At 42.9% G+C, this 15,009-nt stretch overlaps 1 protein-coding gene across 4 annotated transcripts in view; it reads left to right on the top strand.

Moving 5' to 3' along the window:
* The window catches only part of PLEKHG4B (pleckstrin homology and RhoGEF domain containing G4B), a 960,241-nt gene that overhangs the window by 577,603 nt on the left and 367,629 nt on the right, over positions 1 to 15,009 (top strand). For all 4 annotated transcript variants that reach the window (XM_044065125.1, XM_044065124.1, XM_044065120.1 and 1 more), the window contains exon 6: positions 14,843 to 14,936. In XM_044065125.1, coding sequence (XP_043921060.1) covers positions 14,843 to 14,936 — 94 coding nt within the window. The remainder of the gene's footprint in view (positions 1 to 14,842; positions 14,937 to 15,009) is intronic.

Below are 15,009 nucleotides of genomic sequence, written 5' to 3'. Positions count from 1 at the left end.
GCCACAGTACATATGAACAATACACACACTGCCAACGTTCACCATCACTACACAGCCCACAGTACTGTACAAACATCCACAGGATGTCCAGGGTATGGCATTAAGTGTAATCCCTACTGTACATGACATGCATAGCACTCTGATATATCACTGGTGTGTTATCACCTATGTTGATATTGTTTACGATGTGCAGCACATATGCACCACTTCATGCATGACATATGTACAAAGGTTGACAGAGGTGTGGCTGACAGCACATACAGAAGACCAGTATAGACATGTCGCTGTGATACCCTCATTAATCTACCATTGTAATGGGGTTTGTTGCAACATATGTCCAATGAGGGATATGTAGTCAGTATATGTCATGGCCTTCACCATCAACAGACTGCATTCCTCACAGTACCGTCTGCATTCCATGGACAGGTGCATCGTGGCTAACACATGACACCAAAGGCACAACACTGCCCAGTCTGCAGATGAGCCTGCAGATGGGGATTCCTGATATACATGGAACTGATATAGCAGGTATTGTGACATGTACGACAAACACTGTTAATCTAACATTATTCCATATGCAGTATAGCAGCACTTACAGTTCGTAGGCAGGTCGGGCACATCCCCCTCCTGTTTCTTGCCCTCTTCCCACAGTGTATGTTGTTAGAAGTAAATCCCCAACCCATCTAAAATGCTGTTTGCCAAACGACAGTTCTAGCTCCTGACCACAGTGACAGACAAGGGCCAACACCACCAGGATGTTCCCAGGCAGTGGAGTGCGATTCCATGCAATTGGCTATGGGAATGTTACTACACCTGTTCCACATGCAATCAGCTAGGGAAGGCCTGCAATACGTGCAGAGGCCATCAGCTGATCATGAGCATCACGTTAAATACACATGCTGCTGCCTAAGCAATGCAGGTGTGAGCCTCCACATCTGCCAGAGAGGGTGTGGGGAGGCAGACAGAGGCAAATACATGTCATGGAGGGGTGGAATATTTGTGTCACACACCTACCAGCACAGGGTATCAAACATCCGACAGCTCTGTAGTGCTATCACAGTCCAATGCTGTTATTGGATGCACCACATGGGTTATCTGGTGGGGAGCACTCAGAACATATATGTGATGGCGAGTGACATCTGCTACAGAGATACGGTAGATATACAGTAGGTGACATACACGTGTGTGTCTGCATGAACAGATGCCAGCATCAGCACAGGCACACTCACACAGGGACACACACACATTGGCAGGGCCAGGAGTGCAACCCATCACTAGTGGGATTGCCACAACACATCAGTGTGCAAGGAACACATGCACCACACGGGTGATACGGTAGTCGTATGGGAAGTGAATATGAGGGGGTGTCAGACATAAGGCGGCATGCACCACTGTGCCCTGGGGGGAATAGTGGGTGTAGATGTGGACATACGCACCATACAACACACACACGAACACACATGGTCCAGGTCGGACATGCATGGGTGCATGTCTGCATGGGTCTGTGTTGGCCAATAGTGCCAGCAGGCTTTACAAGGGTAGGCGATGGGTATACCTTGGCATCAACCTACATGACAGTGGTCTTCATTGTGGCACAGACCTTTAGCTTCTGCATTTGCCCACACAGGTGGGTATTGCATCCATCTTCTAGGCACCTGGGTGACCATTGTGTGTGGCCAATGCTGTGCATCACTTGCCATGTATGTCTTCCCTAGTCCCTGACTTGGATGGTGTCTAAGATGTGCACACATCCCACATGCATGTACAGTGACATGTAGAACTGTACCTGGGGTGTCTGGCCCATACTGTGAACACAACTTATCAGATGTGTCAGTCTTGCCCACATGTGACAGGGAGTGGTACTAGTCAGCAGATTCACCCTGCACTTACATTGGTAGCATGCTACCAGCATTTCTTGATGTCAGTGTCATCTATCCATACATGCTATGTTGTCAGGCATGGTATGTCTGTTGTGAGTCACATGTGAAGGCACAGTGAGGTTGCTAACTGTGATTGGCAGGCCTTGATGTCACATGTATGGGTATGGCTTTGCACCCCAGCCTCTCAGCCATTTATATCTGTTATCCCTGTATGGTTGACATTGTGATATATAGTAGGGCCACCATAAATGAAATTAGCAAAGCCCTTCCCCATTGCCCACAGGTGTCACAGACACACAACCACCTCTACACAGGACACGGGTTACAAACACACACACACCTGTCATGTCTGGGAGTAGAACCCCTACCTAGCTGGTTTGCTACACTACAGCACTACGCAGTTAAATTACACGCCACTGACATTACTGATGTTCATCTTCCCCAAAGGTGCATTTCACAATTAATGACATCAACAGGACTACCAATGTAGGGCATTTGTAATGTATTGTGCGTGAGTAGCCTATAGTGCATTGCTCCATACACAGACACTGAGATGCACACATCACATCTAGAAATGCCTTGGATGGAGATGGAACACTACCACCATTCTAAAGCACACTGCAGCAGTACGCAGTTACAGAACGTGCTACGGCGAATACTGGGCTATCAGTTTCCCAGAGGTGTACTTCTAGATGAGTGACATCAGCAGCCTTGGCAAAGTAGTGTATTTGTATTGTATGGAGTGTGAGTAGCCTAAAAAGCATTGCTCTCTACTCAGTCAGGCACACACAAACAATTGCCAAGGCTGCGGCTCGAACACCTACCTAACTAGTTTATCAAACTGCAGCAGTACACATTTACAGGATGTGCCACGGTGATTACTGGGCTATCAATTTCCCAGAGGTGTACTTCTAGATGAGTGACATCAGCAGCCTTGGCAAAGTAGTGTATTTGTATTGTATGGAGTGTGAGTAGCCTAAAAATGCAATGCTCTCTACCCAGTCAGACACACACACAGACTCACCAACACACACAGTTGCCAGGGTTGGGGTTTGAACACTTATCTAACTAGTTTATCACACTACTGCAGTATGCAGTTACAGGATGTGCCATGGTCATTACTGGGCTATTAATTTCCCAGAGGTGTACTTCTAGATGAGTGACATCAGCAGCTTGGCAAAGTAGTGTATTTGTGTTGTATGGAGTGTGAGCAGCCTAAAAGGCATTGCTCTCTACCCAGTCAGACACACACAATTGCCAGAGCTGGGGTTCGAACACCTACCTAACTAGTTTATTACACTACAGCAGTATGCAGTTACAGGACACACTATGGCGATTACTGGGCTATCAATTTCCCAGAGGTGTACTTCTAGATGAGTGACATCAGCAGCCTTGGCAAAGTAGTGTATTTGTATTGTATGGAGTATGAGTAGCCTAAAAAACATTGCTCTCCACCCAGTCAGACAAACACACAGATGCCAGGGCTAGGGTTCGAACACCTACCTAACTAGTTTATCACACTAAATCAGTACGCAGTTACAGGAAGTGCCACAGCGATTACAGGGCTATCATGTTCCCAGAGGTGTACTTCTAGGTGAGTGACATCAGCAGCCTTGCCAAAGTTTAATATATTTATTGCACGGAGTGTGAGTAGCCTAACAAGCATTTCACTCTTCACAGTCAGAGGCAGACAGGCACACACACAAACACACACTCACACAATTGACAGGTCTGGGGTTAGTACTACCACTTAACTACTCTGTCACTACAGCAGTACCCAGCTATGGAACGCGCCATGCATTTTACTGAGTTATAGCTCTCCCAAAGGTGTAATTCACATTGGATGACTTCAGCAGGCTTGTCATGCTACTGCTATGGGGAGGGCAGTGTGTGCATGGGCCATACCCCATTCATGTAGGGGTTGACATGCCACATGCGGGCACACACGGGGTCATATGTCACAGGTGCGTGTATACAGCTACTAGATGGCTGCTTCCTTGTACAGTCTTGTTGCACAGCTGTCACATACACCACATAGTCTGTCATGCTGACAGGTACTGTTGGCTAGTATATGCAGTGAGTTACATCTGCACCTCATGTGTTGGGGTCCCTTCGGCTGTGTGCCAGTTGGGACAGGCCCGCATGGCTCCTTGTCACAGTCACCCTCTTCCACACATCTATGCCCGTGGCTTATTATAGTGTGCTGTCCTTACATATTTGTCTGCATTCCTATCCACTGTGTGTGCAAGGCAGGAGTGGTGCATACTGACATGTGTTCACACTGAGAACTGCAACTTCTATATATGTCTGGTCCACTGGTGTTTGCAGACATGGCCTTTATGTATTAAGTGTGTGAGCATGCCCAGTATGGCCATCTGTGTTGCATGTGTGGACCACGTCTAGGTTGTTTGTACTGCAGTGCTGACCTTTTGTTGTACACCAACGGGTAGCATGCTGTGACTGCAGGGTATCCATCAGTCATTTGCCATTGACTGTTACATTTCTGCATAGCGGGGGGGGGGGGGCTGACTGTTTCTACTGTTCTACACAGGAGGGGGGGGCACACCTGACTGTTACTCTATGTGTACATTGGATGGGGGGGTGCACCTGACACTTGTACACATTTTCTAGGACTGTACTGGTAAGTCAGGTACTCCATTTCCATCTGTAGTCTTACCTATCCTGCTGGTTAGGGTTTACCAGTGTAGTACAGATCCTAGCTTTGTTTACCTATATATTAGTTTCTGACTTCCGAGCCTTCACAACATACATCCAACTGCCTGGCTTGCTGTGGTCTGTCTGTGTAGGCCTGGGGGAGGGGTTAACCATAGGGCACATTTGGAGGTCATAGTACAGCATTTGTTTGTGTTTGTCTTCACCTGTCCTGCTGGCTGAGACTGTTGCTGGGTATGTGATCCTTCCTGACTGGTATGTGTGGCTCTTATTGACACCCCTGTCACTCAGGCCATTTCCTGTAGTGGGTTTTGTCACCCTGTGCAGCACTGGCTACTGTGGTGACTCCAGTATGTGTTACAGATCTCATGCTGCCACTATGGGTGTCAGCTCTCTGCTGTCTTGACATCCGGCCACCCAATTCCCTTGCATGTTCAGATCCATACCATAACTACAGGTAAAAATACATTCTACTCCGTTTGCCAATTGGTAGGTTGATTGACTTACCTTGAGGGTGTGGCAGACTTGAGGATGGTGCTGGAGGGCTGCCTATATTGGATGCACATAGTACACTCCCTATACATGGTTAGGCACAGTTAGTGTCATGTTTGACATCCCTTTTACTTTCTGTGCGAGTCGGAGAGTGGTGTCATTCCCTGGGTCTCTACTGTGTCAGTGCATATGCTATGCATTGCCTCTTTGCCAAGGCCAGGGTATACTGGGCACGCCCCCTTCTGCTTACTGGAGCAGGCTCAGGTTATTCCTCCTCCGAGTCACTCTGTACCTGTACAGGCTTTGGCATTGGTGGGGGGCTGTGTGGCTCTGCCCCATGCTGTTCCTGCTGCAGCTGTTTCCGCAGAATTATATTGTGTAGCATAGCACATACCATTACTATTTGGGTACATGTAGCTGGTGAATACTGCAGGGCTCCACTGGATGTGTCCATACACTGGAATCATGACCTGAGCATCCCAAACATATGCTCTATTATATGTCTGGCCTGTGCGTGTGCATCATTATGGCATTGTTTTCAGGTGCGTGTGCATTTCTGATGGGTGTTATCAGCCATGACTCCAGTGGGTATCCAGCATGCCCTACTAGGTGACCGTAGGGGATGTCCACATTGGCAAATCTGTGGTAGAGCTGCATCAGTTGCCATATGTGGGAATCGTCATAGCTTCCAGGGCAGCCAGCACACACATTCAGTATAATGCCCTGGGCATGACATATGACCTGGCAGCTGATGGAGAGGATGCCCCTGTGGTTGATGTAGGCCCTACCCTGCTCATCGCATGGTGCTTTGATGCATACATGCGTGCAGTCTATAGCACCCGCTACCCCAGGGTAGTTAGCTATTTGGTGGAAGAGACGCATATTGCGGGTCAACACCTCATGTGCATTGAGGAAATATATGTGCTCACTGGCATGTGCTGACATGGCATCCAGGAATTGGTGGAATACTCTGGATGCTGATGGCTGTGAGATGCCCATGTTATCCCCAGTTGTAGTTTGGGAGGTACCTGTGGCTAGTATACCTATTCCTACACATACCTTGGTATCCACTGGGATGGGTTCCCCTCGGCCATTGTGGTGTGTCAGGTGTAGCCTGCCCAGCTCAACAATTTGCTGTAGGAGGTCTTTGTCCACCCTATAGCCCTCCACTATCTCCAGCTCATGTAGCCCCTGGTAGGTTACCCTGGGACTGTACACTCTTCTCTGTCTCCTCACTGAGGGTTTTTCGGCAGCATTGACATCCTCACCACCCTCAGCCTCTTGCACATTTTGTTCTATGTTGCCTGCAGCAGCCCTTCTCATTTTGTAGGTTTAGTTTTAAAATTTCCCCTCTTGTATACACCGGTGGTGTAGAGTGTGGAAAAACCAGGGGGTTGGTGTTTGCTTGCTTTATAGTGGTCTGGGCTGGGCTGGTCTGCTTCTTGTGTGATTAGCTGATTCTGATAGATTTCACCTGGCAGCTTGACTAGGTCTTCTTGATTACCTTCCTACTGCTGTTTTCCCTTCCCATTGCCTCCCTGTTTAGGCCCTTGTGCGCGCCGTGAAAACGGAGTGCTCAAATGTGCATGGAGCTGCTTTTTCCTGGTTTAACTTCCTTTTTCTTCCTGTACAACCCAGTGAGCGGTGCACACACCCGCTTGCACTTTGTAAAGAGTGCTAGGCAGGTTTAGACACACCCCTAGCTTAGCTGTGCTATGCTAGGAGCAATCCCGAGCCATAGGTCTCCAATCTACTTACAGAATGCCTGACACACTCCCCCATGATGTCACCTATATCCTAGTCTTACACCCAGCTATTTATACTCTTACACTGTTGGGACCTGCCTCACACCCTAGGAAAATCTGGAATTCACTAACCCTTCCCTCATTGGCATAGGATTGCCTGCTAATGCATATTTACATGTCCCACACTGATCTTCCCACCTTAGCAACCATTATGCACTGGCCAGGTTGTCTTCTGACTGCCATTGACTTGCATGGCAGAATACTGATTTTAGTTAGAATGCTTATTTTAGGTTTATTTTATTAATTTCTCCCCGATCCCGTTTGCGAGTCGCTGCCCTATGCTTAACCAGGCAAGATCAGCGAAGATAAAATTTAATGTTTATTTTTTTTCTTTTACATTTTGTAATGCCAATGGCCTTTTACTTGGACATTGGCATGCTTCCTCAATTATATGCAGCCTTTATTTGGAGCTGTCATGGCTCCATTTTGTAGATTGCTGAACTGTACTCGATTACTAACCGAGTACATTTCTGCACACTGCACTCATCCTGCACGTACGGCTGCCAGCTTCCTGGATTGCATATTACCCTCATTTGCATGGTTTTCACCTTCAAATGAGGGTAATTTGCATACAGGAGCTCATGTGCACGTCTTGAGAGCTCGTTCCTGGATCGCACATCAGCCATATTGCCGAAAATAGTTCTTAAACTAATCCTGCACGCTATAATGGGCTTCATAAATTCAGGGGACTGTGTTAGTGGCTTTGCTAAAGCTCCATTCACAGCACTGTAACACTGCTGCCAGTGTCTATTTCTGAATTCACAGGCTTCCCTTTTTTACTCATTTTTAACTGTTAATGTGTTCACTTTTTGCATAGTTAGGTTTGGTGCATTTAAATAAAATGTTGGTGATACTCTGCACTTTATTCCTTAAAAAAATAATGTTAAAACTCAACAAAAATATGTGATCTGTCAGTGATAAGCTTAATTTCAGCTTTTTTAATGTATGCTTTTTGTAAAGATTTTCTTTTTTTTTTCAATTTTAGAAGGCCTGATGAATGTCCAATTCTGCCAGAAGCATATCCTTTTCTAAACTAAGCTTACATTCTGAAGCTGTTTAACCCGACATTATAATAAAATGTAACTTGTTGCAGTTAGTACTTGTGAAGCCACAGCCTATGCTTTACTTTTCTGTAATTTCATTACTTGCTGCTGCTAACTGGTTATTTCACACAGCTCATACATTTGTGTTTGCTGATTCCACTGCCAAAGCAACACATGAAGCATTTTCAAATGTCAAGGTGCTTTCTGAAAATACTTTACATTATTTGTTGTCACCCCTTATTCCACATACAGTTGCATCTCTAAGCATATGTTTGTAATGCACTTCCACAATTACACCCTTGAATGAAGCTTCTCAGTTCAACTCAACTCAGAAATTAGTTCAGTTGTATTTCTAGTATGAGACTGAAATGTCTTTCCATAGCTATTGGGTGAATTTTTCTCAGCTCAGCAGGATACTCAAAAACGGTTTCAGTAAACTTTCTAGTATGCATCTGACATCTCTCTTTCTGATATCTCACTTGGTTTATGATTAAAATTATTTTGAAATAATTTTATCAGTAGCTCATATATATTTCTCATTCAGCTTAGTGTACATTAGGAGGTTCTTAATTAAACCGTACATTTCTGTTCAGCAAAAATAAATACATAAATAAATAAAATTAATGTGTGACTTCTTTTTCTGTTCTCACAAGTGACGCTATTAGTAGTAAAAACTGTTCCATTTAAGTGTTCCTTTTAAAACTGGATTTTTATATAAAGTGCTGTCAGAGTACAAATCGTTACTTACTGTTTTCTAATTTTATTTAATGTTCCTCAGATGTCCCCAATAGCTGGAATCTTTAAATTGTGACACCTTGTTGTTATTACATTGAAGTGTTTCATACTGAGTATAACATTGTAGTAACATACCTGTGGATATGAGAAATGAAAAAAAAAACTGTGTGAAACTGCATATCTATAGTTGGGCAGCAGATATCACTCTGTTTCAGAGATGATGGCCTAGTAGCTGCTTGAATGCTTCCTGTGACTTATTGACTTTGTCCAATACTTTGCAGATAAACCAAGTAGCTGTGACATTTCAGGCAATCCCTTTCTTTGTTCATCCCTCTCAATCATTTCTAGGTCTATATCCAGTCAGAGTTACATAGCCGTTAAGAACCAGTTCTCTTTAACTTATCCCTAACCTTCTAATCATTTCTAACCAGTATTTCTGTTATTACTCTTTTATCTATTACTCCGTAGAGTAATACTGATTCACATGATCTTAGTAAGTATAGAACTGTTGCAAATATCATGTCTAAAGAAATGATTCTATGTCTTTGGAAATAATGTGCAAAGTTTGCAACTCCATAATCTTTGATTGTAAATACATAGATGTTGTCAATAATATTCTGTTATATAGGTAATGATTATCAAAAACATGTCTATAAAACTGTATTTTTTGAAATGCCGATTTAAAATACTTGTTTAAAATGTTCTTAACTGTATTACTATAAACAGGCATTGTTCTGCCTTATGGCCTGGGTCATGAATGAAACTGATCCTTGGATCAGCCCACCTACCTGGAGAACAAGTCAGATAAATGAAAATAAATAAATCAAGTCAAAATATCTGAAATAGTTGCAACATATGAAAGCATATATCTATATTTCAGTAGCAACAGCATCAATGGCAAAACTAGTATCTGTTTCTAAGTAGATAAAAACTATTAAATTCGACTTTGCAGATGGAGCTGACTGAGGAAGGAGCTCAGAGCCAGATTGGACAGAATGAATGTACTCAGCAGCAGAATAATTACAATTTAAAAGTCTATACCTGCAAGATTAGCCCTTTTAATAACCAAGATACTAGAGAAAACCAAAACATTTTCCCCTTTTCTTTTCTGCTTCTATGTTTGTTCATCACTGATGTAGCCAGGTGGCAGTAGTAAGAAAGACTGAGAGACTGACTGCCAGAGACTTTAATAATACCCATTTATTAATAAGGCAAGCCAAATGGACACACAATCCATTTTCAGGGGTGACTCAGAAGCAATGTCTGGTTAAGTGATTATCTCAGAATCACACCGTAGGCAAATGGAGGTGGAAGGAATTGAACCCTGCACATTTTTGTCAGGAAGCCACTCATTAACAATTTAGAGCCATAATCCATTGTGATAACTGATAGATGATTAAAAAAGGTGTGTGTGTGTGTGTGTGTGTCAGGAAGCCACTCATTAACAATTTAGAGCCATAATCCATTGTGATAACTGATAGATGATTAAAAAAGGTGTGTGTGTGTGTGTGTGTGTGTGTGTGTGTGTGTGTGTGTGTGTGTGTGTGTGTGTGTGTGTGTGTGTGTGTGTGTGTGTGTGTGTGTGTAAATAGCTATAAATATAGATGTAATTATGTGTGTTTAACATGCAGTAGAAAAACATTGTGGAAGCCATCTTTATAAATTCCCTCAAAGACCTTCTTGCTATCTCTTAAAGGTGACTCCAGTTTTAGTATAAAACCCCTCTGTATGCACTATATGCAGAAGCACCAAATATGTAACAAAACAGTTCGAACAAAAAGACTTCACAAAAATGTACAAAATCACTAAAAGAAGTTCCCCTATACCCATCACATGCCCTGCTACTTAAATTTACCAGCACTGAGATTGCACATTATCCGAGAAAGGAGAAAAATTCTCATCTTTTTTTATTAATTGATCTTGCAAAAATACCGGTTTTCCACTTGATATGCTCAGACAGTAATCTGTTCGATGACTTTACCCATCATAGAATAAATTTGAACAAATTACCTCTCAACCACATATTTGTGGTGAACGTTGTGCTAGTGGCATGGTAAGCTAGGCAGGGCTGACCTGACCTCAGCAACATTTCCCATCTTACACTGTGAGATCAGATGTATAGTCTTTAAAGCATTCCCTTGTTTTTCTCTATGTCCTCCTCCATGTGGGTCATGGTTGACATGCCTCCAGTGTGAGGTACACAAGGGTAATCTCATTAGTGGTGTCGTATCCATCTCAACTGACTTATCTCATTTGGGATAAGCAGCAGCCACGGTGGTGCAGTGGTTAGCATTGTCACCTCACAGCAAGAGGTTCTCCGGGTCGATCCTTGGCTGGGGTGCCTTCTGTGCGGAGTCTGCATGTCCTCCCTGTGGTCGCGTGGGTTTCCTCCAGGTGCTCCAGTTTCCTCCCACATCCCACAGACATGCTGTAGGTGGATTGGACACTCCAAATTGGCCCTAGGTGTGAGTGTGTGTGGGTGTGTGCCTTCAGTGGAAGGTTGGGCACCGGGCTGGCAACTCGACACCGTAAAACTCCACTGCCAATCATGAGCAGACAGGTGATCTGCTGTGGTGACCCCTAACAGGAAGAAGTGCCTAATTTTAGATCCTCTTGAATTTTCAGACTCCTCGCTGTATCACTGACAGCAAGCCCAGCAACTCTACAAAAGAGCCTCAGTTTTTCTGCATACATACACACACACACACACATATATATATATATATATATATATATATATATATATATATGTATATATATATATATATATATATATATATATATATATATATATATATATATAAATGTGTGTGTGTGACTGCATCCTTTCTGTGACCACCCAATGCCTGAAAGCACATATGAAGAAAGAAATATGTACTGACCAATATTTGCTTGTGTTCTTTTCATCACAATTTGATACATTACGCACAGTATTGACAACACTGCAGCCATTCAGTAGTCAGTTTCCTGATCCCCTGTACTCTCCAGCATGAGTGACATCACAAGATGCTAGTCTCATACACTATTCCTCTCTGTTTCCTTTTCACCTGCAGAGAAAACCCACATCGTACCTAAACATCTCTTCAGCTGTGATCAAACTAGGAGCCATAATCAAAACTCCTAACGATGTGGACAAACTACAAAAAGGCCTCACTGAGCCAGATACCTGGTGTCAAAGCCATGGCCTGAAGCTCAATGCCAAAAAGTGTATTGTCATCCCCTTTGGTAAAAACTCTGTACCCATGAACTACCACATAGCTGGTAGTCTACTTAATGCCGAAAATGTGATAAGAGACCTTAGGAAACAGGTGGACAGTAGTCTCTCCTTTGATAATCACATTGCCACAGTGGTCAGGAAATCCTTCTATGTGGCTCATCTCATCACAAAAGGATTCTCATCCAGAAAAAGAGGTCATTGTTCCCCTCTACTCATCACTCATTAGACCCATTATAGAGTACAACGCCCCTTTTGGTACGTACCTCACAAGACATCTACAACAACTGGAAAGACCACAGAAATACCTCACAAAGAGGATTACTGGCCTCAAACAGATGCCCTATGCAGACCGTCTTAAAAAACTACAGCTTTACTCCATCGCATATCGCCTACTCAGGGGCGATCTCTGCCTAACATACAAAGCTATGTCAAACCCAGAGCTGTTGGACATGCTCCACTTAAAGAAATCCCAATCCCTCTGAGCTACACGCTCTAGGGACCTAAACCTTGTCACTACAATAAACAGAACATGCTGGAGGGATAGATTCCTATCCCAGAGACTTCCCATACTCTTGAACAGACTACCTATCTATGTCAAACAGAGCTCCTCATTAGCACTCTTCAAGAAAAATCTTGATGATTGGATGGGAAATGGGAAATTCACCCCGGGGATCACTTCTGTGGCTCTGCTTGACAGGGGCACAGGAAAATAATTTTCTTGGGTGGCGAAAGCCAGGGTACATTTTTTGGCTAGGCTTGTATGGGCCCTAGGGCCAATAGCCTAGTACCTACCTATGAACCTATCAGAATTTTTCCACCTTTGCTGAGAATAGACTAGGCAGTTTTCTGAACCTCCAGGTTGCTGGATGGTTTGCCAGAGCCAAACCGCTTTGAGACCATCCAAAAGTAATCTCCCATGACCTCACTAAATGTCTCCTACACCAAGGCCTTCATTTTGGTGACTGCCACAACTGATGCCATTCTTAGTCTGTTTTTCCTTATTAGTCAAATCAGGATACCACCCTGCTAGGCCTACAGAGAATACTTTTTTCTTTAATTCACAGCTTCCTTCTTAGTATCGGTCATAGGGTCCAAAGGTTACTGCCACGAGAAACACCAGCCACATTTTAGACACAGATTCATACTGTCATCTCAACTACAGACATCTTCAATACATTTCAAACCCCATTCTCCTGGTTTATGGTAGATTCTCTTCCAGATGTAGGAGCTGAATTCATTCTACACAAATGCACATGATATGATATGATATGATATGATGTGATATGATATGATATGCATGCCAATACACCTTCAATACACATTTAGGTCTCCCAGATCTGTCCAGCCACCAACATGGCTGTCTGACCTGTCTTGCCACCTAATGATGATCATTTGACAGCTCAGCACCTCTGTTGATTAGAATGATCAGAACATATAATTTTAGGCCTGATGACACCAATACAGAATTGGTAATTAACCTTTGGCTCATGGCACTCTGGTAGATAGTATATTTATGAAAATTCTTATGTTCAGACATGATATTCTTTATGGTCAGTCGTTGAAGAGCACAGAAATCCAATAAGACTTCATCACTGCAGTTAGATCAGGCAACCCCCCCCCCCCCCCCAGGTCACAACTCTCCCGGATTCTTCTATAATTCCATATCTTACCATTGAAGTCTCCCAGAGGAAATAATAAGTATGCAATTAAATGTATATGTATATATCTTATATATCTAGTATATCTTACTTCACATATTAAACATCAGCCTTGGGCATTTAAAGTTAAAGCCTTTTCTTTTCAAATAAGTATGCACATATCACCGAACTTGCATTTTGTAAATACATTACTCAAACAAACAGAAGACATTGAGAAAAATCTATTTAACATCTAAACTAAAACTGTCTGCTTCTAGCCAAACATGTGCTCTGCCCTTACTCTCTTTTAAATGCAGAATGTAATATCTGGAGTCCTCGCAAACAGTATAGTATAGCTTAAGTTCTTTTTCCAAAAGTATCCACCAGTAGATAAAGCTGTAGATCCTGTTAAGTTTTGAATTACCAGTCAGCCTCCTTGTTTATATGTCCCCAAACAGAATTTCCTGTAGCTGTAGTATGAATTTTAGAAGATGCCTCCTGTTTCTTCAATTATATATATCTGAGAGGGCTGCAGTAGGGAGTCCCAACAAACTTCAAATCAAGCATCATTAGCATGTAACATAGCCAGACTCTTTAAGCAGCAGTTTTAGATTGTAATGCATTTTCACAGTGGCTAATACAGTATGTACAATTTTACACATTTTTATGTATATGAAGTTAGACATTTCTTTTCAATTTTACACAGTTAACAAACATTGTTCTCGATTTATTAAGCTTTAATCATGATTTTTGGGGGAAAGAACAGGAACACTGTGCCAGACCTTTACAATTTTCTTTGCATCTCCCTTGAACTAAGAATATTTGCAGCACTAATAGTGTGTGGAGCATCTTTCTCACCGAAGTTGGGTGGGGGGCTTAGACTCTGCCTTAAAATCTTGATGATTTTGTTTCCTGATTTTATTAGTCAAGAGTTCATGCTGCTGTTTTGATCTTTTGCAAGTTGCGTTCCTTTTGTTCAAAATATAGTCTTGTGTTGTTCAAAATGTAGTGTGTGTATTTGTGCATGTATGTGTGCATGGTTGTATAAACGTGTGTGTGTGTGTGTGTGTGTGTGTGTGTGTGTGTGTGTGTGTGTGTGTGTGTGTGTGTGTGTGTGTGTGTGTGTGTTTGCCTGAGAAAGTGTGCTTGTGATTTTCCAGAAAGTCATTCTTTTGCACCGTTTCATCCCTTAATTACCAAAATACTGATACTTAACAGTAGACCTATCCACTTTTTAAGTCGCATCTCAAAAATGCAACATAGAGCCAGTAACAGTTAAGTATTAAATGTGACTGGATTCTCTGTGTGTCATAATCCCAAGGAATGCACCGATAATGGGCTAAATGTCTTTTTTTCCTAGGAGGGAGGTACAGGACCTAGGAGTAATGGTTCTAGTTGATGCTCGCAAACAACAGCTCACTTCTACTCTTTTCAAAGCTTTCAACACAATGCAGGTAAGTATTTCAGGCATTATTCTGTCATTTACAGTAAAAGAACAGAGAGATCATCCATGGTATGTTTTAGTGC

This window comes from Protopterus annectens, chromosome 3.part0, assembly GCF_019279795.1.
Source record: "Protopterus annectens isolate FY-2018-M chromosome 3.part0, PAN1.0, whole genome shotgun sequence".
In the NCBI taxonomy this organism is placed as follows: Eukaryota; Metazoa; Chordata; order Ceratodontiformes; family Protopteridae; genus Protopterus; species Protopterus annectens.
This window is presented reverse-complemented; position numbering and strand designations above follow the sequence as displayed.